Source organism: Rhinopithecus roxellana, chromosome 8, assembly GCF_007565055.1.
Source record: "Rhinopithecus roxellana isolate Shanxi Qingling chromosome 8, ASM756505v1, whole genome shotgun sequence".
Lineage (NCBI taxonomy): Eukaryota > Metazoa > Chordata > Mammalia > Primates > Cercopithecidae > Rhinopithecus > Rhinopithecus roxellana.
In genome coordinates, this window is record NC_044556.1 from 22,704,214 (window position 1) to 22,726,657 (window position 22,444).

The 22,444-nt window shown below is 37.7% G+C and overlaps 1 protein-coding gene across 4 annotated transcripts in view; it reads left to right on the plus strand.

The window, feature by feature from the left end:
- Positions 1-22,444, plus strand: part of ABCD3 (ATP binding cassette subfamily D member 3) — a 95,268-nt gene that overhangs the window by 67,308 nt on the left and 5,516 nt on the right. For all 4 annotated transcript variants that reach the window (XM_010385133.1, XM_030936375.1, XM_030936376.1 and 1 more), the window contains exons 10-20: positions 322-391; positions 3,377-3,446; positions 3,529-3,626; positions 3,725-3,816; positions 5,581-5,672; positions 5,759-5,831; positions 7,040-7,103; positions 14,624-14,701; positions 14,807-14,872; positions 14,968-15,057; positions 15,519-15,638. In XM_010385133.1, the coding sequence (XP_010383435.1) occupies positions 322-391; positions 3,377-3,446; positions 3,529-3,626; positions 3,725-3,816; positions 5,581-5,672; positions 5,759-5,831; positions 7,040-7,103; positions 14,624-14,701; positions 14,807-14,872; positions 14,968-15,057; positions 15,519-15,638 (913 nt within the window). The remainder of the gene's footprint in view (positions 1-321; positions 392-3,376; positions 3,447-3,528; positions 3,627-3,724; positions 3,817-5,580; positions 5,673-5,758; positions 5,832-7,039; positions 7,104-14,623; positions 14,702-14,806; positions 14,873-14,967; positions 15,058-15,518; positions 15,639-22,444) is intronic.

Genomic DNA, 22,444 nt, shown 5'->3' on the forward strand with positions numbered 1-22,444 from the left:
CCTTTCTGTATATCACAGCAACTTCTTTCTCTAATTTAGAATTTCTGAGAATTAGTGCAGTGTGTCTTTTGCAGCCAGGATACCTATGGCATAGGTTGCAGTCCAGCATATGATTCAGTCAGGGGTGTATTCCTGTGCTCCGATCAGCTGAGCTAGGAACAGAATCTCAAGTAGAGACTGTGGTTTGAGATGCACCAGATAAGCTCTTAGTCACAAAATGTCCATTTAAATACAAACATTCAGCCATCATATACTGTATTTCAATTATTTTTCAAGTATAGGTAACATTAAAATTAATTGCTAAATTATTTTCTTTAATAGTGAAGAAATTGCCTTTTACAATGGGAATAAAAGAGAAAAACAGACAGTCCACTCAGTCTTCCGAAAACTGGTAAGGAAACACACTTGAAGTTCATGTGTTTATGGAAACGGTTTTTTTGTGTGTGTTTTTTTTGCCTCTGACCGATACACCCACACCCACACACACACATACACACACACGTATGTATACGTATCTTAAAGATATTTTGAAAAATAGCTATAAAGGATTTTATACTGCATTTTTAATAAAAAAATGCAAGATTAAAAACTATCATATCAATATATTCAAGTGCCCATTTATAAAATTGCATAGATTTATTAAAATAATATTAAGTGTATTTTTACAGAGGTTGCTTAGGAGCCTTATTTAGTGATAAATTTAGTGATTCCCACAGAAAGAATTTGTTCCTGTAGCATTCATGAAAATAAAATGAAGATTATTATGTAAAGCAGGGGTCAGCAAACTTTTTCCATAAAGGGCAAGATAGTATGTGTATATTTTAGGCTTTTCATACCACACAGTCTGTTGCAACTATTCAGCTCAGCTACTCAAGAGTAGCTATATATAATACATAAATGAGTGTGGCTGTGTTCTAATAAAACTTTACTTACAGAAACAAGTAGCAGGCTAGATTGGGACTATGGGTTGGAGTTTGCTGGCTTTTTGTTTTAAAGAACTAAAGCATTGTTTCTTGTGAAAACTGTACTTCATTTTTTGATTGCCACTTGGAAAATTTGAATTCAAGTACTTTTATTCCATTATTTATTCAAAAGATATTGAATGCCATCTAGTTGCCTGTGTTTATTCCAGGTGCTAAGGATGATGGTGGTGGACATGATGGATAAAATCTTGCCTTTAAGGAGCTTACATTTTAGTGGAAGTCTGAAGTTTGTGAAATTAAGTGTATATTTTAGATGAGTTAAAGAGGTTAAATAAATTGTCATTTTAAATTATTTCAGAAATTGGATTTTTGCCTCGTCAGTATTTAACATGGCAGAACTTTTAGAGTGCTCACTGGTAGAATACATTTAAGGTAATTTTTCAGGGGCCTGCAGTTCACCAGCTTGCTCTCCACGTGGCTTGCATATTCTCATCCTTTAGATTTTCAGCCCAAATGTTAACACCTTATTGAAGCTTTGTCCTCCCTGATCAGCCTATTTGAAATAGCTCCAACAGTTTCTTCCTGTTTTAATCATCTTTCCTTAAAAGTATGTGTATATATATATATATATAACCCTCTGCATCTGTGGGTTCCAAATCCATGGATTCAACCATGTGCAGATTGAAAATATTCAGAAAAAGAAATTGTGTCTGTACTTACATACACATATTTTTTCTTGTCATTATTCTCTGAACAATACAGGCATTAGTATAACAGCTGTTTACATTGTATTAAGTATTGTAAGTAATTTAGAGATGACTTAAAGTGTTTGGGATGAGCCAGGCATGGTGGCTCACTCCTGTAGTCCTAGCACTTTGGGAGGCTGAGGCAGACAGATCACTTGAGGTCAGGTGTTCGAGACCAGCCTGACCAACATGACAAAACCCCATCTCTGCTAAAAATACAAAAATTAGCCAGGTGTTGTGGTGGGCGCCTGTAATCCCTGCTACTTGGGAGGCTGAGGCAGGAGAATCACTTGAACCCAGGAGGCGAAGGGTGCAGTGAGCCAAGATGGCACCACTGCACTCCAGCCTTGGCGACAGAGTGAGACTGTCTCAAAAAATAAATAAGTAAAGTGTATGGGATGTCACGCTCAGGTATATGCAAATACTATGCCGTTTTTCCTTAGGGACTTGAGCATCCATGGATTTTGGTATCCGGAAAGGTCCTGGAACCAATCCTCTTTGGATACCAAGGGATGACTGTATTACAGTCTCTAATTGTTTACTAGCTATCCTCTTTCATTAGAATGTAAACTCCATGAATTCAGGGACATTCTGTGTTCTATTCATTGTATCTCCAGCTTGAGCACAGTGTCTGACATGTGGTAGCCATTGAATAAATGTTCCAGACATTGTCTAGTTGCAGAAGATACCAAGTTGTTAACAAGCTACCCTGTACTCAGGAAGCCACATTTTAGTGGAGGAGACAGTAAATAAACAACTAGATGTTCTGTATAATTTAAGGTAGTAATGAATTCTGTGGCCAAAAGTGAAGCAGGATAAAGGTATAGATATGAAGGGGGCTATTGCCCAGCTACTTTAGCTGGAATGGCCAAGGTCTTTCTTGAAGAGGTGACATTTAGTCAGAAATCCACATGAAAGTGAAGGAGTCACAAAATGTAAATATCTTAGAAGAATGTATTCCTGGCAGTGGGAAGAGCAAGAAGAAAGCCTTAAAAAGGTACGTGTTTGAGAAACCATTATTTCTAGAGCTTGGTGAGGAGGAGCAAAGTAGAAGCATATGACCTTAAAAATAGAGCTCAGTGCCAGATCATGCAGGACCTTGAATAATCTGGTAGATGGACAGTTTGAGAATGTTACAACTCCAGAATAAAAAGCAGTTTTAGACTTGTAGTTTTGAGGCAATGCATGCTTATGTTAAAGCTAAAACTGAGGCTGTGTGGCACTGATTTACATTAACACTCAGTTCAGACTGGGTGTAATACAATTCTTAGATAAAGCACAGACCATGTGTCTCCACTGAAAGCAAAGCATTGAGTGCCAATCTGGACAGCTAGTGTTTCACTCAAACTAGTTAATATCTCTCTGTTCTTTTTGCTTTCGTTGTTGTTCTCTTTTGGGATATATGTATCCAAAAGCATGGTGACTACAATAGCATTGTTCTTTTTCATGCAAGAGAAACAGCATTGTTAAAATTGTTTATGTAATTTCCATGCTGTTTGCATAAAAATGATTTCATGAAGTGTTTGTTTGGCACCCACTCTGTGATAAGCATTGTGCTCAGTGGTGTGATGTACAATATGAACAGAAATCACGGGCATTCAGTAAGTATTTGTTGAATAAATGAACGATGCAGTTTGTTTTATCCTCATAGTAGATTTAATTTTTTATACATAGAAAAAAATATGTTTTTTTGTTTTTTTCTGCCAGGTGGAGCACCTACATAATTTCATTTTGTTTCGTTTTTCAATGGGCTTCATTGATAACATTATTGCCAAATGTAAGTATATTTTGAAAGAGATGAGATTTGTGGAAAAGGTGAAATACTGTTACTGTTTTAAATCTTACCTGTTTGGTTTCAGACCTTGCCACTGTGGTTGGTTACCTAGTTGTCAGTCGCCCTTTCTTAGATTTGTCTCATCCTCGACATCTCAAGAGTACACATTCGGAACTTCTAGAGGTAAAGTGATGATAACAATGAAACTGTAACTGTAAAAATAAAGCCAGATTTTTAGTCCTAGAACTATAAGTAAAAACTAATATTTATTTCTATTTAAGGATTACTACCAAAGTGGAAGAATGCTTTTGCGAATGTCTCAAGCTCTGGGTCGAATCGTTTTGGCTGGGCGTGAAATGACTAGATTGGCTGGGTAAGATTAGTAATAATGAGCAGTTGCAAAAAATAATTTTAAAAAATATGGTATTCTGAATGATTGTACCAGCTGAGGTTAAGATAAGGGAGCAACATTTCCTACCCCAGGAAGGTGGTTTTGATAGAAAATTAAGGAAAATTTTTCTGATGGTGGACTTTTCATGTTTCTTTAAGACAACTGGTTTGCACATTACAGTAGATTAGAGGCTGTCAAGTTGTTTGCTTCATGGACACTGGTATTTGCTAAGTTGGGAAATATTGAATCATGGCAGTCTTAATTCACAGAAAACTACGTTAATGAATAGAATTTTCTCATTTAATTTTCTTGTCCTCTACCATACTGTTTTTTCGTAGATCTTTGATACCGGCAACCTAGCAAAAACCGATGAATAGAAATGAAGTTGACTTTAATGGGAAAAAAAATGAGACGTTAACTTGTATCTGTAGGTGTGCTTGTGAATGTAGTCATATTATCTAGTAGTAAAATTGTCTTTAGACCATAGAATGTAATTAAATATTAATATTTCAGTATTTCAATCTCCAATATAAAGGGCATGGTGTGGTATTAAAAACACCATAAATTTTAGGTCACCTGAAGAAGTTTGATGACATAATAGCTTTCCTAGGCCTGTGATCCATCTTCGTATTTCTCTTTTTCCTCCTTCTTAGCTCCTGTGGCAGTTAAGGTCTTCATGGCAATATAGAAGTTGTTAACTACTATGAGTAGAGTCTCTTTCATGAGAATACGAACATTCTTCCTACTTGTTAACTTTTCTTATGGCTTAATAGTTCATGGTATATAAGGTTCTTTTCTGTTCCTTAAGGGTGTTTCCTTTCTCTCTCTCTCTCTCTCTCTCTCTCTTTCTCTTTCTTTCTCTTTCTCTTTCTCTGTAGGTGTGTGTGTCTTTCTCTTCCTTCCCTCCCTCTCCCTGCCTTCCTTTCTTTCTCTTTTCTCCACTTTGTTTAGGTATGATTGACATATAAGAAACTGTTCGTATTTAATGTATACAGTTTGATGAACATGGGGATAAGTTATACACCTGTGAAACTATCAAGACCATAAGCATTCATCACCTCCCAAAGTTTGCTTTAGAAGGTTTCTGCTTGTTATTCAGAGGAAAATCCTGTTTTCTTCTTCGATGCAGAATACTTTCTCTTTGGCGATCATGGTCATTTTTGTTATCTCCAACCTCTCGTTGTTAGTTTTGATTTTCTCTACTGCCACAGTGATTTCTATCTAATAATAAGAACTCTTCATCTTTCCCCTCTTGAGAGTAAGAAAGAGGGAATCTTTCAGATTCTTCCATTTGCAGGGAGGCAGCATGCATTCAGCATACATTTAATGAATGCCTTCCTTGGATAGAAAGACCAACTTTATACATGGCTTTATAGGTCACTTCAGCAAGAGCTCAGAGTCCGTACTTCCTGGGTCTAAGGAATATACTAGTGTAGTGGTCCTTTTGTAGTATACAAGAGAAACCTCCTGAAAATTCTCAGCAAATAACTGTCCTGACTTGGCTATTAATGAAGTATCTGTTGAGTTGGGGATCCTATGGAAACCTCTTTCTTCATCCCTATATTCCTGCTCTCCTACTGAAACATAATAAAGCATGCATGCTATCATTGATACTTCATGTTGATGAGACTGTTAGGTTACTTCATTTATACTAAATTATAATTTTAGGAACTTAAGTTTGTGTAAAATAAAAGATGTGACAGTAGTCTGGAGTTTTGATTATGGTTTCCTTTTCTAAAATTTTAGTTTTACTGCTCGGATTACAGAATTAATGCAAGTACTGAAGGATTTAAATCATGGCAAATATGAGCGCACAATGGTCTCACAACAGGAAAAGGGTAAATATGAGTGTCACGGTTTAAGGTCACAATTTTAAGTGTTTGCTGACATAATGTGATGCTTTAATACCTATTTTCCATTTAAGGTATTGAAGGAGTACAAGTCATTCCCTTGATACCTGGTGCTGGAGAAATCATTATTGCAGATAACATTATAAAGTACGTACAGAAAAAGGTTCTTTAGCACCATAAATGTTTGTTCAACTTCATAGTAGTCTTTCTTTTTCAGCTTACAATTGCTTAGTGTTTAAAATTATTTCTGCTTTTTTGAAAAACAGCTTTGAGGTATCATTGACATAAAAATTGCGTATATTAATATTTAAAGTATACAACTTGATGCTTTGATATCTGTGTACGTTGTGAAATGATTACGTTTAGGCTAATTAATTTACCTATCACCTCTACATAGTTACCATTTTTGTGTGTGCTTGGTGAGAATTTAATCTAGATGTGTCTTAGCAAATTTCAGGTATACAATGTAGTATTTTCTACTATTCTCCCTGTACAGTGTATCTACAGAATTTATTCATCTGGCATCACTGAAATGTTATGCTGTTTGACCAATATAACCCCCATTTCCTCTCTCCCTACCCCCCTGGCAACCACCATCCTACTCTCTACTTCTATGAGTTTGACTCTTTTAGATTCCACATACAAGTAAGATCATATAGTGTTTCTCTTTTTGTGTCTTGCTTATTTTGCCTAACGTAATGTCCTCCAGATCCGTCTATGTTGAAAATGGCCCAGTTTCCTTCTTTTTTAAAGGTGGAGTAATATTCTATTGTGTGTATTTTGTGTGTTTGTGAATATATACACACTATATACACTATATTTTCTTTATCCTCTCATCAGTTGAAGGACATTTAGGTAGTTTCCATGTACGGACTGTTGTGAGTAATGCTGGAGTGGACATGGGAGGAAGATTCTCTTTGAGATACTGATTTTACTTCCTTTGGAAATGTACCCAGAAGTGGGAATGCTAGGTCATACAGTAGTCCTACTTTTAATTTTTTGAGGAACATCCATACTGTTTTCCATAATAACTATACTATTTGTAGTCCCACCAACAACATACAAGGTTTTCTTTCTGCATATCTTTGCCAACACTTACCATTTGTCTCTTTGATAATAGTCATCCTAACAGGTGAGAGGTGACATCTCATTGTGGTTTTGATTTGCATTTTCCTGATGACTAGAGATGTTGAGCACCTTTTCGTATGCCTGTTGGCCATCTGAATTTTTTCTTTTAAGAAGTGTTTAAGCCCTTTGCCCATTTTTAAATCAGGTTATTTGTATTTTTGGTATTGAGTTGTATTAGTTCCTTATATACTTTAAAGTAGTTCTCTTTTTTTGAATTTCCTCTATAGGTTTGATCATGTTCCTTTAGCAACGCCAAATGGAGATGTTTTGATCCGTGACCTTAATTTTGAAGTAAGTTTTTTTTTTTTTTGAGACGGAGAAGCTTAAATCATCTTTAAAATGTGAACTGAAAAAAGGTTACCTGAATATTTAAATTAACTTTAAGGCTCGACTTAGTCTCTGAATCCACAGAATTGCTTTAAAAAGTAAGTTTTTGAAACACTTAGAAATCTATTTTTCTTAATTGACAGGACTTCAAAATTTCAAATACTACTACCAAAAAACTTTTTGCAAATGAAGTTTATGTCAAGAAAGCCATAGAAAATACAGTAAATTGGAGTCTCCAGTGTAAAATGAATATTTAAACACAAATATAATTTTAGTCTCTTTACATTAAAAAGAAACTTATGGTGTGGTTAGTATTTTTGTGACTGTACAGGATGATTTGTACCTATAAAAACAAAATACAGACTGTTTTATTACTGATGAAAACAGGGGAAGAGCCTCACAGTAGCGCTACAAAGAGACACTCACCTAAAACAAGTAAAATCCCATGCCAAGTAAATACTGATGTTGATTCAGTCTACTGTGCTAATGAAATGGGATATGCCAGACCAAATTAAAAAGAAAAGACAAAAGTTGAATGTTTTTGTATGATTTTGTAAGACTCGCAGATGTAAGGGTTACTATTTAGGTTTTCTCTGTGTTGTGGCTTTATGAATGGTTCAGATCCAGAAATCTTCATAATTAGTAACAAATTCCTATCACATAGGCTATCTTCCCCATTCTAGACACCATTTCTCTAGAACAACACTTTCCTGTAGAACTTTCTGCGATGATGGAAATCCTCTATACTTTCACTGTCCAGTAAAATAGCCATGTGTAGATATTGAGCATGTAAAATGTGACTAGTACAGCTGCAAAACGGAATTTAAATTTTAATTTAATTAATATGATTTAAAATTAAATAGCCACATGTGAGTAGTGGCTGTGGTATTGGACGGCACAGCTCTGGAATTCCTCTCCACATGCTTATGTGCATGGCCGTCTGTAGTTTGTGTTTTATGTGGGGATTTTTTTCCTACTGCTGTCTTTGAAGGAATATTGTCTGATAGTTTATAAAATAAAGAGTATGATTATTGGACTTGTTTTTAATTTGTTACAGTCTTAAGTAAGTGTTCAGTTTTCTGCTCTTAGTAATTTGTATTAAGCACATGTCTACCTTCTTTTCAATGAATTATAAAAATGAAAATTGTTACTTATGCAAAGTACTTTGAACTTATTCAACAACGAGTAGTCTATTATTATCATATTTATTCCAAAGCCAGGAAATACAAGATAAAGTACAGAAAATGTAAATGTATTTGGTAAATATCGACTGGCTCCACATATCGCAGAAGTGTTTTCTCACGTAGCTCTGGGTACTTCAGTCACTTGAATGTTCCTTTGGCAAGTAGGTAGCCAGGCTTGATTTCCAGTAGCCCCTTTATTGCCACTGTCCAAGGATAAAAAGGACGTGAGACTTTGTTGAAGGATGCCTCTTGGCCCTTTCTCCTACTTACCCTCACTTCTGTCTTTATGCAGAGATAAAATATACCAACAATATAGGGACACACATGACTGAAGCACAATGAGAAAGGGCGTTGGGATACGCAGAATAGATGGATCATGATTATGGTCCATAATAATCTTTTGTCATGATGTTACACTAAAGCTGTCACTTTCTTTTTTAGTTCAAAGTCTTTTCTTTTAAAACCCTTATGTTTGGCTTTAATAGACTTCTGTCATTTCTATAATTTCATTTTTATAGTCTTAAAAATGTCCTTAATTTTTTCGGTTTTTTGGATTTCATTTGGAAAGTCTCAAGTCCTCACTTGTTGGAGTGTTTTACTTCATAACCATGCTCCATACTTCCTGGTGTCTATCCTGTGATTCTTGTTTTCTCCTCCCCTGGGAACTGTTTCTCTTACTCCTGTCTTTTTGGTTCACTGTTATGAATTTTTACCTCTTTCTGACTTAAAGTATTCTAAAGTAGACTTGGGTTTCTCACATTCATTATGTCTTTTTATTGTTTTTCTTAGCATAGTCTTTCTATAGTCAACAAATATTCTTCAGTTCTTTGCAACCTCTAATTATTTTCTACTCATCTGGCTTACTTGAAAATAAAGATTACTTTCTCTTGGAAAGAGGCATAATAAAACTGAGACTTGACCTCTCAAATAAATGTTTTCTACTTTATGATTCATTTGCCTTTTGGGTTACATTTGTAACCAAATAATAAACACTTCTTTGGAATAAGAGATTTTATACCATTTTCCATTAGAAATTCCCCAGTACAGCCATATTTATCTGTCTAGATATTATTCTGGGAAGTGTGTAGACTGGAGAGAACCTAAGAGGTAACAGCTTGCAGGTTACCCTGTGGGGATTAAAATAGTACTTTGTCTGAGATGGGCGGATTGCTTGAACTCAGGAGTTTGAGACCAGCCTGGGCAACCTGGCAAAACCCCGTCTCTGTGAAAAATACAAAAAAAAATAGCCAGGTGTGGTGGTGCACACCTTTGGTCCTGGTTACGCAGGCGACTGAGGTGGGAGGATCGCTTGTGCCAGGGAGGCAGAGGTTGCACAGTGAGCAGAGATCGCACCACTGTACTCCAGTCGGAGCTACAGACTGAGACCTTGTCTCCAAAAAACAAGTACTTTGTAACTTACTAAGATTTTTACCTTTTCAGTAAGGCATACTTACAGTGTTTAAAGAAACTAATCAGTCTTCATAAACACCATATTTTTATATAATTTTTCTTTTACTTAAATTTATGTGTAGAATTTTTGATTTGTTATAAATTTATAGAAGGTAGGATTTATCAAGGACTATTATTTGGGGGTATATTTTTATTGGTAAAAATATGGTGGTTCAAAGCATTGGTTGATCCAGTAAAGCATTCTGAGAGTCTCAATAATACAATGCTGTCAAGAACATAATTTTCAGTAAATGTTACTGTTGGCTTTTAGTCTTAATTTAACCCCACAAAAAATATGTACTTAATAAACTTGTAATACAGACAAATTATCCCTGGCTTATCATGGCTGACATCGTAATTGGAAGTTTTGTTTAACACCGCCAAAAGCCATGGAATAAAGAAAAGTGAATGCTGAGTAGGCTAGCCAGGCTTGATTTTGAACATCAAAGAATAACTCAGGATTTCAGTAAGTCTTGTTGTTATTTGTATACATCATTACAAATCTGTTTTTGGGGTTTCCTGGCATATTGCAACAACTAATGTGAAGGGTATTACTGGAGGCAGGAATGTTGATACCACTGTAAGCCACAAAGAGCAGTTGGGAGGGGAGAATGTATATATGGCCAACATTACTGAAATAAAGCATAGTAGCAGGGGACCATTTAATTACCAGCTCACTGAACTTTAGGACCTTCTAAGGGCATCGCTGTTACAGTAGAGTATGATTATTTTATATGATAACCTTAATTTATGAGGAACATTCAGTATATTCAATTTTATATAAGGAAATTATGTTATTTAAAAAGTCTATCAAAATGATTCTTTAATTATCAGAAAAAATGTTTATTCATTTGGAAAAGTCACTTAGAACAACTCTTTAACAATGATGCGTGTAAATTGTTATTTTCTTTTAGATCAACTATGTGTCAGGCTGCTTCATTCTTTTTTCTTTAAGAAGTTTTTAAAATGTAATAATAAACATAAAATTTGGCTTTTTAGCCATTTCTAAGTGTGTGATGCAGTGACAGTAAGTGCATTTGCAGTGTTATGCAGCCACCACCACTACCCATTTCCAGAACTTTTCCATCATCCCAAATAGAAACTGTGTACTCATTAAACAATAACTCTCCTTCCTTCCTCTCCCTAACCCCTGGTAACCTCTCATTCTTTCTGTCTCTATGAATTTGACTGCTCTAGGGATCACATATAAGTGAAGTCATACAGCATTTGTCCTTTTGTGGCTGGTTTATTTCATTTAGCATAGTGTTCTCAAAGTTCATCTATATTGTAGCATGTGTCAGAGTTTCATTCATTTTAAAGGTTGAATGCCATTTCATTGTGTGTGTGTGTGTGTGGCGGGGGGTGGGGGGCACATTTTGTTTATCCATCCATCCTCTTGGGTTGCTTCCTTGCTTCCACCTTTTGGCTGTTGTGAACAATGCTGATGGCTGTGTGTTTTGTCACAGTAAAAGCCAATGTCCTTTCAATGCTTGCCACTACCCTACCCCTACCTGATACCTCTCCGATCTCATTTCCTACTATTATTCTTTCCTGTTCGTTCCTCAGTAAAATCAGTCTTGTTTCTGCTTTGTTTTTTCTTTTTTCTTTTTTTTGAATAGGACAGCTACATTCCTGCTTCAGTGCCTTTGTACCAGCATTTTGTTTGTTTTGTTTTGTTTTGTTTTGAGATGGAGCCTTGCTCTGTCACCCAGGCTGGAGCACAGTGGCACGATCTTGGCTCGCTGCAACCTCTGCCTCCCAAGTTCAAGCAGTTTTCGTGCCTCAGCCTCCTTAGTAGCTGGGATTACAGGCACATGCCACTGCATCCGACTAATTTTTGTACTTTTGGTAGGGACAGGGTTTTACCATGTTGGCCAGGCTGTGCCAGCTTTTTATGGGTAAAGGTGGGGGCTAGAACAGTCTTCTTTTAGTTAAATCCTAATTTACCCCTTCTTTCAAAGTTTTACTCAGTTGTCATTTTCAATAAAGTCTACTCTGACCACCTTAAAAATGCAACTTCTCTCACCTGCTTCCAAGTTCCCTTTATCTGTTTTTTCCTCCAAACTACTTATTTTTTCATACACTATTTAACTTGTATATTATGTGTATTCTTTATGTCTCTTGCCACTAGAATGTAAACCAGTAAAGGTAGAGGTTTTTGGTTTTTTGTTTTTTGTCTCTTTTGGTCACTAATGTGGCCTACTTGCCTAGAACAGAGCCTGACAGAGAGCATTCAATAAATATTCATTGAATTAAATAATAGGAACAGAAGGCTCACCAATTTAACAGATTTGTTAAAGGCAGGTTACCAGCTAGGGTAATTCATATATCTCTCTGATATTTTCTTTCCTATTGTGTTGCATTGGTGTTTAATGTTGTAAGCTAGAATTATAACTAAGATTTTCTGATTCTTTACAGAGTTGAACAGATACTTATAAGATCATAAGCCTAGAACTTAACTACTCTTTACATTTTCTCATTTATGTTGTTGCAGAATAATTTAGTGCCACTTGTAAATATTTATAGTGTACATATATTTTGATAAAACAGTTATAATTTCTAAGAATGGAATCTACAGAAACATTACTTACTATTGCATAAGTTTACTTGCTGACTTGTACACTCATTGCAATATTATCTAGAGGAGCAAAACAATGCAGATGACCTAAATATTTAACCAAAGGGGAGTGTTTAAATAAGTTATACTATATCCTTACTATGGAAGATGTTGTGGGAAGTCAGGGACCTCGAACGGAGGGATCGGCTGAAGCCATGGCAGAAGAACATAAATTGTGAAGATTTCATGGACATTTATTAGTTCCCCAAATTAATACTTTTATAATTTCTTAATGCCTGTCTTTACTGCAGTCTCTGAACATAAATTGTGAAGATTTCATGGACATTTATCACTTCCCCAATCAATACTCTTGTGATTTCCTATACCTGTCTTTTTTTTTTTTTTTTTTTGTTTTGAGACAGAGTCTTGCTCTGTCGCCCAGGCTGGAGTGCAGTGGCCAGATCTCAGCTCACTGCAAGCTCCGCCTCCCGGGTTCACGCCATTCTCCTGCCTCAGCCTCCCGAGTAGCTGGGACTACAGGCGCCCGCCAGGTCGCCCGGCTAGTTTTTTTGTATTTTTAGTAGAGACGGGGTTTCACCATGTTAGCCAGGATGGTCTCGATCTCCTGACCTCGTGATCCGCCCATCTCGGCCTCCCAAAGTGCTGGGATTACAGGCTTGAGCCACCGCGCCCGGCCTCCTATACCTGTCTTTAATCTCTTAACCCCATCATCTTTGTAAACTGAGAATGTATGTCGCCGTAGGACCCTGTGATGATTGCATTAACTGCACAAATTGTTTAAACAATATGAAATCTGGGCACCTTGAAAAAAGAACAGGATAACAGCGATGTTCAGGGAACAAGGGAGATAACCATTAGGTCAGGCTGCCTGAGAGCCGGGTGGAACAAAGCCGTATTTCTCTTCTTTCAAAAGCGAGTAGGAGAAATATTGCTGAATTCTTTTTCTCAGCAAGAAACAGCCCTGAGAAAGAGAATGCGTTCCTAGGGGGAGGTCTCTGAAATGGCCGCTCTGGGAATGTCTGTCTTTTACAGTTGTAGATAAGGGATGAAATAAGCCCTGGTCTCCCGTAACGCTCCCAGGCTTATTAGGATGAGGAAGTTCCTGCCTAATAAATTTTGGTCAGACCGGTTGTCTGCTCTCAAACCCTGTCTCCTGATAAGATGTTATCAAGGACAATTCTTGCTGAAACTTCATTAGCAATTTTAATTTTGCCCAGCTCCTGTGATCTCGCCCTGCCTCCATTTGCCTTGTGATGCTTTATTACCCTGTGAAGTCTGTGATCTCTGTGAGCCACACCCTGTTCATACACTCCCTCCCCTTTTGAAAATCACTAATAAAAACTTGCTGGTTTTGTGGCTTCGGGGGCATCATGGAACCTGCCGACTTGGGATGTCTGCCCCGGATACCCAGCTTTAAAATTTCTCTCTTTTGTACTCTTTCCCTTTATTTCTCAGACCGGCCAACACTTAGGGAAATAGAAAAGAACCTACGTGAAATAACGTTGAATTATCAGGGGCGGGTTCCCCCATAGGAAGATGCTTGAGGCATTAAAGGAAAGGAATAGGGAAATCTGAATATACTGACCTGGAAGAATGTCTGTGATATATTGTTAAATAATAAAAGCAAGTTGTAGAACAGTCCATAGAGTATGTTTTCATTTTTTTAAAAGAGACTGTGTATACATATGTATTTATTGTTTTCAAGAATTCTCAGTTTTTTAAACTTTAGTTCTTCTATCTTAAGTTGATGATATCAATCAGTCAATTTATGTATTTATTTATACATACATGTATATAGATGTGGTCTTGTTCTGTCAGCCTAGGTGACATCATAGCTCACTGCATCCTTGAACTGCTGGACTCAAGCAATCCTCCCACCTTAGCCTCCCGAGTAGCTGGGACTACAGGTGTGCACCACCACACCTGCCTAATTTTTTATTTTTATTTTTTGTGGAGATGAGGGTCTCACTTTATTTCCCAGGTTAGTCTCAAACTCCCGGTTTCAAGTCATCCTCCTGTGAGCCACCGTACTCAGCAATAATAATTTTTTAAGTGAAAAAAAAAAAAGTAATGGTAAGAATTGGAAGTAAACAAAGTAAAAGGTCCCTTTACAATACCTCTTTACTGCTGTACCTAATGCTACATTTACAGACAAATAGAAGGCTTATAATTAGCCAGGAGCTATTAGTACTTGAGTCTAAGGAAATACTCATTGAGTATATGTTAATTTGATTTAATTACTTCACCGACTGATTTTTTTTTTTTTTTTCCAGGTTCAATCTGGGGCTAATGTTCTAATTTGTGGTCCTAATGGCTGCGGAAAAAGTTCTCTTTTCCGTGTTCTTGGTGAAGTAAGTACAAGTTGGGCTCAAAATTTTGCAGTCTTATTTTGCCATACTGTCTACCACTTTGTAAATTTTACAATTGTTCTTCTCCCTTCTCTCCTTTTTTAATAGTTATGGCCTCTTTTTGGAGGACGTCTAACTAAACCCGAGAGAGGAAAGTTATTTTATGTTCCTCAAGTAAGACCTAGCTTGAGTTATCTTTGATTTAAAGATCCTTTTGTTAATTTATTTTTTAATGTTGCTTCTAATGACTTTTGCTCTACTACTGTCAGAGACCTTACATGACCCTTGGAACACTTCGAGACCAAGTGATATATCCAGATGGACGAGAAGATCAGAAAAGGAAGGGAATATCTGACTTAGTAAGGGAATGTTTATATCCGAGATCCACTGAAAATACTCCATTTCAGATTGTTTATTTTAATCAATTAAATATTTTAAATGCCAGGTAGTTTATCTTAATCTGTAATGCCTTCCAAAGCCATTAATTATGATTTTCTAAGCTGAGGTAAGATGATAATCCCTTGGCTTAAAAAGAGGTTAATCTTAACCTTTGCACTATTGTTTATTTTCTCATTGCCATCATCCTTTTATTATGTACAATAGTGTTATTCTCTTTAAGCTACTAGATGTATTTTGTCAAGTTTAGTGTAGATAGGAGCTGAATGGTTCAGCGCTACCTTGTGCCACATTCTTTTTTGAAATGTATCTTTTAAGTGGTACAGACAATAGAATTATAGTGATTCCAGTTTAAAAAATAAACCAAGATTAAGAATGTTGGCTTATATTGAGTTTGATTTCCCTTTAATCATTTTGCTGAAAGGTACTGAAGGAATACTTAGACAACGTCCAGTTGGGTCATATCCTTGAACGTGAAGGAGGCTGGGACAGTGTTCAGGATTGGATGGATGTACTCAGTGGTGGAGAAAAGCAAAGAATGGCAGTAAGTATACTCTGAAGAAATTGCACAAGAATGCAACTGGTTCCAGCATTTTGATTAATCAGGATACAAAGTTTCATCTTATTTTTTTTATTCAGCAGCTGTTTCAGTATGGATTAGTTTCAATTATCATAAAAGTGCTTGAAAATCTTTAACTTGCATGTAAATTTGGAATTCTGAAAAATTCATAAATATCCTGCCAGTACCTATGAAAGGAAAAGCTGCACATCCAACTATATACCAGTAATCCATTTTTCTAAAAGTTCAGAGAAACTCTGTAACTCATTAGTCCTGGAATGTAAGGTAATCCTGGCTGGGTTATGAAATTTCTTCTCATGTCTCTTCCCTGTAGACATCTCTTTTGTCTCACTCAGACTTTTCTTTCTGAAATAGCTGAAGGTATTAGAAATGATCCATTCAGATTTTATCTTTATTCTGTTCTTGCCCTTTTCCTCTACTATATGTATGTTTTTGTTTCAAGGTTCGGTATCCACTACTTAAAGTTACTTAGAATTTTTAAGTTTTCCTAATATAAACAAGCATTTGAAAGAAACTACTTTAATTGTTATGATGACTAAACTTGTCCCAAACCAAAAATATGCACTAAACACTACACAGAAGAATGAGACCAGCCTGGGCAACATAGCAAGACCCTTTCTTTACAAAAAAATTTTAAAATTATCTGGGTGTAGTGGCACATGCCTATAGTCCTAGCTACTGGGAAGTGGAAAGATTGCTTGAGCCCAGGAGTTTGAGGCTGCAGTGGGCTGTGATCACACACCATGGCACTCCAGGCTGGGCAATAGAGGGAGATCCTCTCTCTAAAAATAAATAAATAAATAAAAAAATTTAAAAAGAATGGTAGTTTGGGTACCTTGTCAAGAGGGGCAACTTCATGAAGAGTCATTTTTTCAACTATCTGTTCCATAGTTTGAATAGATCCAAGCAAGAGATTCTCCTCTCCCCCTGCAGAGTATTAGCCTCATGGAGATTAGAGAAAACTATAACTAAGGAAAGAAAGCGAAAGAAATTGACTTATGGCAAAATTTCTGGCCCATTATATTCAGGTTATATTCCACCTTTTTGTTACCTCCAAGTCCCTGATTTTGCAGGTTATTTTTCCCAAAAGCATACTCACTCTACATGAGGTTAGTATTAACTTAATAGTGTGACTTGCCTGGCTAGTGCTGTAACGTGAGATGAATCTAGTGTGAAGAATGAATCATAAATGGGAGAGATAATAGCTATATTCAAAATGGAAATTAGGCTGAAGGAGTGAAAATTTGAAATGATTAGGCATTTCTAGAGTCAATTTAGAAGAGGACTGTAGAAATAACTGCAAATCAAGAACTGCAAAACAACTTTAAATTTCTGTGCTATGTCTTTAGAGAAAATGGAAGCATATGGTTCAGAAATGAACACGATGGAAACTGAGAATGAGTAATGAATGTACTTAAACCAAGGAACTCTGTGTGTGTGGTATAAAAATACAGAGGGGATAATTTTTATTTGAAGGTTAGGAGTTCAAAGGCGTGCCCAGAGCAGTGGGGGGCTGAGGCAGGAGAATCGCTTCAACCCAGGAGACATAGGTTGCAGTGAGCCAAGATCATGCCACTGCACTCTAGCCTGGGCAACACAGCAAGACTCCGTCTCAAAAGGAAAAAAAAAAAAAAAAAAAAAAAACAGATGATCCAGCACAGGTGTTTGGGAAATGGGGAAAGCTCACCTGTGACACCGCTGCATATATAATTGGAGCATGGCCAAGCCATTGGCAGGGTGTGTTCTGTGTAAGCCAGTGTCTGGAGAATTGAATGTGATGTGCGAAAGGGAGCATGTTGTTTTGTTTCAGAGTGGGGAAAGGAGAAGGCTAACGCTACAAATATTAACGTTGGTGAAATTAGGTCAAGACTGTATATGTGTGTTCATTTTACTGTCCTTTCAGTTTTTTGGTAGGATTGAAAATGACCAAAGTAGAAAGTTGGGGGGGGAAATAGGTATTATAATTTTTAGGAAGAACAGACCTAATAGGCCTAGCCACTTAGAACAGTGAGTCAGCCAGGGTTGTTGCAGCTAATATCACAATTTGGGATATCTTGTGTTTCTGACCAAAAGTTATCTTTTCCACTCCATTTTTTCTTGCTCTTCTATTTAGTAATGAGTTTTCTTATTTTGAATTATGGAAAAGTGGAATATTTATTTAAGTATAAATTGGGCCAAACCCCTTTACCAGAGATACCACTGTTACAAAATTTTTACTGTTTTTTTAAATCCATTTTTGTAAATTTTTTTTTAACCTTAAATAAGCAACTATGCCCCTTTCTCAAATTCCCTGAGATCTCTAGATTATTGATCCTTCCCTTTTCTTACAACTGATCAGTGCTTTTCTGTCTCTGCCTCCTTTACTGTCCAGTACAGGCTTCATAATCCAGGGCATGGCCTATAGGAGATAAGATATATTTCTTAAGGGATGAACAGTTCATCCGTTCCCCTTAACTTCCTTTCCCACTTTTTGTGTCATCCTATTACCTAAATCCCAACCCAGTTCTTTGCCTTGGCAGCTCTTTGCGGTGGCACTTCTCTAACCACTCTTCTGAGCACAGCTAAAACCATCAGATGGGCTCACAGCATGGCTTAGCATCATTTTACTTCTTTTTATCCTTCTCTCATTTTTCATGACAATCATTTTTAAACTACCAATTTTGGATTTTCTACCCCATTACTTAACCCACCACACTTGGCAGAATAACTTGCCTTCTACTTCTCAAAGAAGATAGGCTGTTATTTCAGTTCAATAACAGCTAATTTTTATTGAGTGCTGAATAGATGACAGACAGTATGTCAGGCACCTTACACAGGTGATCTCATTTCATCCTCACAGCAGTCCTGTGAGGTAAGAACTGGGAATGCCACCCCTCCTGTTTTTGTTTTTGTTTTTTTTCTTTAAGACAGAGTCTCATTCTGTCACCCAGGCTGGAGTGCAGTGGCACGATCTCAGCTCACGATAACCTCCGCCTCCCGGGTTCAAGAGATTCTCCTGCCTCAGCCTCCCAAGTAGCTGGGATTACAGGCACGCACCACCACATCTGGCTAATTTTTTTTTTTTTTAGACGGAGTCTTGCTCTGTCGCCCAGGCTGGAGTGCGGTGTCCGGATCTCAGCTCACTGCAAGCTCCGTCTTCCGGGTTCACGCCATTCTCCTGCCTCAGCCTCCCGAGTAGCTGGGACTACAGGCGCCCGCCACCTCGCCCGGCTAGTTTTTTGTACTTTTTTAAGTAGAGACAGGGTTTCACCATGTTGGCCAGGCTGGTCTCAAGCTCCTAACCGCAAATGATCCGCCTGCCTCGACCTCCCAACGTGCTGGGATTTCACGTGTGAGCCACTGCGCCTGGCCGAAATGCCCCATTTTACAGAGGAAATTGAACTTCTGTGCAGTTTAGTAACTGGCCAAGCAAAGATAGCTAGTAAATGTTAAAGCTGATGGTGGGGGCTTTGTCAGGCTTAGGCAAGCAGTATGGCTCCAGTGTGCATATGCTTATTTACTTTACAACGAGCTTGTCCAACCTGCAGCTCACGGACGCATGCAGCTTAGAACAGCTTTGAATGCAAGCTAACACAAATTCATAAACTTTCTTAAAATATAACGAGATTTTTTTGTGGGCGTGAATTTTTTTATTTTTTTCGAGACTGAGTCTGTCTCTGTCGCCCAGGCTGGAATGCAGTGGCGCGATCTCGGCTCACTGCAAGCTCCACCTCCCGGGTTCATGCCATTCTCCTACCTCAGCCTCCCGAGTAACTGGGACTACAGGTGCCTGCCACCACGCCCGGCTAATTTTTTTGTATTTTTTGTATTTTTAGTAGAGACGGGGTTTCACTGTGTTAGCCAGGATGGTCTCGATCTCCTGACCTCATGAGCCTCTGCACCCAGCCGTGATTTTTTTTTAAGCTCATCAGATATCGTTAGTGTTAGTGTATTTTATGGGTGACCCAAGACAATTTTTCTAATGTGGCCCAGGGAAACCAAAAAATTGGACACTCCTGCTTTACAACTTTCTTGTATTGTGGCATTAAGTAGTTGACAACATAGTGGGAGAGAGAGACACATGATAAGAAAATGTCCATGTCATGTGCTAAGTGTGGTGAGGGAGGGTATGCACAGAGTCCTTTGGGAGCAGAGAGGAGAGACATTGGTGGAATGCCCTCAGATAACCATTCCTCTTAATTAAGTGTGTGCTGCTCTGTCCTGACCTTCCTACTTTCACTGTCTGTGGAAGATATGTCATCCTTCTTGAGAAAGGCTAGTATCTCCATCTATGTTTATGGACCCTCTGTCTTCTGACTTTATCACATCCTTTTCCTTCAGTTATGTCCCCTCCCTCAGCCCTCACCTACATTTAACCTCTTCTTGTCCTTCTCTTGCGGAAAGACATTTTTCGGTTCTCTTTGATCTAAAAAGCAAACTCAGCCTTAGCCAAAGCTTCCCTGTGGTCTGTAACTTTCATTTTCTGCACAGTTGAACTTCTTCATAGTCTATACTTGCTGCCTCCCATTCCTCACCTCATGCAAATAGGTGGAAAGCTGTTTTAGTCATTAATTTATTAGATATTTGAATGCTACCCATATATAAGTATTGAGTACGTAGTAGTGATTTAAAACAGTCTCAGCTTTTCTGAATTTTTTTTTTTTTTTTTGAGACAGAGTCTCACCCAGGCTGAGTATCACCCAGGCTGGAGTGCAGTTGCACAATCTTGGCTCACTGCAACCTCCACCTCTCAGATACAAGCGAGTCTTGTTCCTCAGCCTTCCAGGTAGCTGGAACTATAGGCATGCGCCACCATGACTGGCTAATTTTTGTATTTTTAGTAGATACAAGGTTTCACCATGTTGGCCAGGCTAGTCTCGAACTCCTAGCCTCAAGTGATCTGCCCTCCTCAGCCCCGCAAAGTGCTGGGATTATAGGCATGAACCACCATGTTCTGCCCCAGCTTTTGTGAATCTTATAGCTTAGGCAGGTAGACAAAGACAAATATACAATTCACAATATATGAAGTGCTTCAGAGGTGTTACAGAAAGGACCCACTTGGATTGTGGTTAGGGATGAGGGTAGGATTGCCTGAGAATATGACATTATAAGCAGAAATTTGAAAGCTCTAAGGAGCAGAGTAAGGCATTTAAGACATACGAAAAGAATGACGTGTGCTTAAGCCTCTAAGGCATAAGGCACCTTGTTCCTAGCAGTTGAGAGGAGGTGGTGTTGGCTAGAATGTTGAGGTTAGAGGAAGTAGGAATAAAATTGTGCAGGTCTTGTAGATCATGGTAAGGAGTTTGAATTTTAAGTGAAATGGGAAGTTGAAAGGTTTTAAGCCAGAGAGTGAAGTTCCCTGATTGACATGTTTGAAAGATGTTCTCTGGTTACGTGGAGAGTGGACTGGAGAGGAGCAGCAGAAGTGGTAGGAGGTTACTTGTAGTCTATCCGGACAGGAGATGAGTATGCTCTGGGCTAAGGGCATGTTTGTGGAGATGAGGAAAAGTAAGTGAACTTGAAACTTCACATTTCTTACTTGAATGGACTTTTTAGTTCATTCTAAAAATAGTGGTGGGAAAGTGAAAGGCAAGAGGAAAAGGGAAGGACCAGACCAGGGAGGACTCCTGGCTTTCTAGCTGGAACAACTGTTTGATAGTTTATTTGCTGAAGTGTTCAAGATTCAGGGAAGGGAATGGATTTTAGAGGGAAAATCTAGAAATTACATTTGAGTTTTAGACTTTTAACGTTTGAGAGTCTTGTGAGATACCCAAGTAAAAACTCAAATAGGAATTTTTATTTTTAATTTTTTAAATGTGTTAAATTTTAAATTTTTGTTTTTTGAGATAGCATCTTGCTGTTTCAGCCATGCTGGAGTGCAGTGGCCTGATCATAGCTCACTACAGCCTTGACCTAATGGGCTCAAGCCCTCCCGTCTTAGCCTTCTGAGTGGTTGGAACCACAGGTGGACACCATCATGCTTGGCTAATTCTTTTTTTGTTTTTTGTTTTTTTAAGTGGAGATGTGGTTTCCCTATGTTGCGTGGGCTGGTTTCAAACTCCTGATCTCTAGCAATGCTCCTGCCACAGCCTCACAAAGTGCTGGGATTATAGGCGTGAGCCACTGTGCCTGGCCGAAATTTTTATATATCTGGAAATTAGAGAAGTATGAGTGAGAGATGCATATTGCAAGTTTATAGAATATAAATACTATTTGAAATCAGAAGATTGGATGAGATCACTGAGAGATAGAATACAGGAAAAAGAGAAGGAGACCTAGAAATTAGCCCTAAGGAGCTCCTGTATTTAATGGTCAAGTGGAGGAGAAAGTGCTAGAAAAGAAACTGAGAAAGGATCCTCAGAAGTGGGAGGAAACTTAGGTGCATGGTTTCACTATCACTTTCTCAAGAAGGATGGAGTGGTCTTCTAAGGAGAATGTTGCAGAGAAGATAAATTAAGGTCTTAAACATGGAGATCTTTTCAGGGGGCAGATGGCAAAAATTGGAATATCTGTTACACAAAAGATCAGAATAAATAGTCCCCAGAAAATACATGGGAACAAAAATGTGGGAAAATGTTCATCATTCCTGATAGTCCAAGAAATGTATGCTATAATTTTGGTGTTAATTTTCATTTATAAAATTAGCAAAGGCTTAAAAAAATGAGCACAACCAGAACTGACAATGGGGATATGAAACAGGTACAATAAAAAATTATTGGTGAGAATAGTAATTGGTACCATTACTTAAGCAATAAAATATTTAAAATAGAGACCCTTTTGCATCAGAGTCA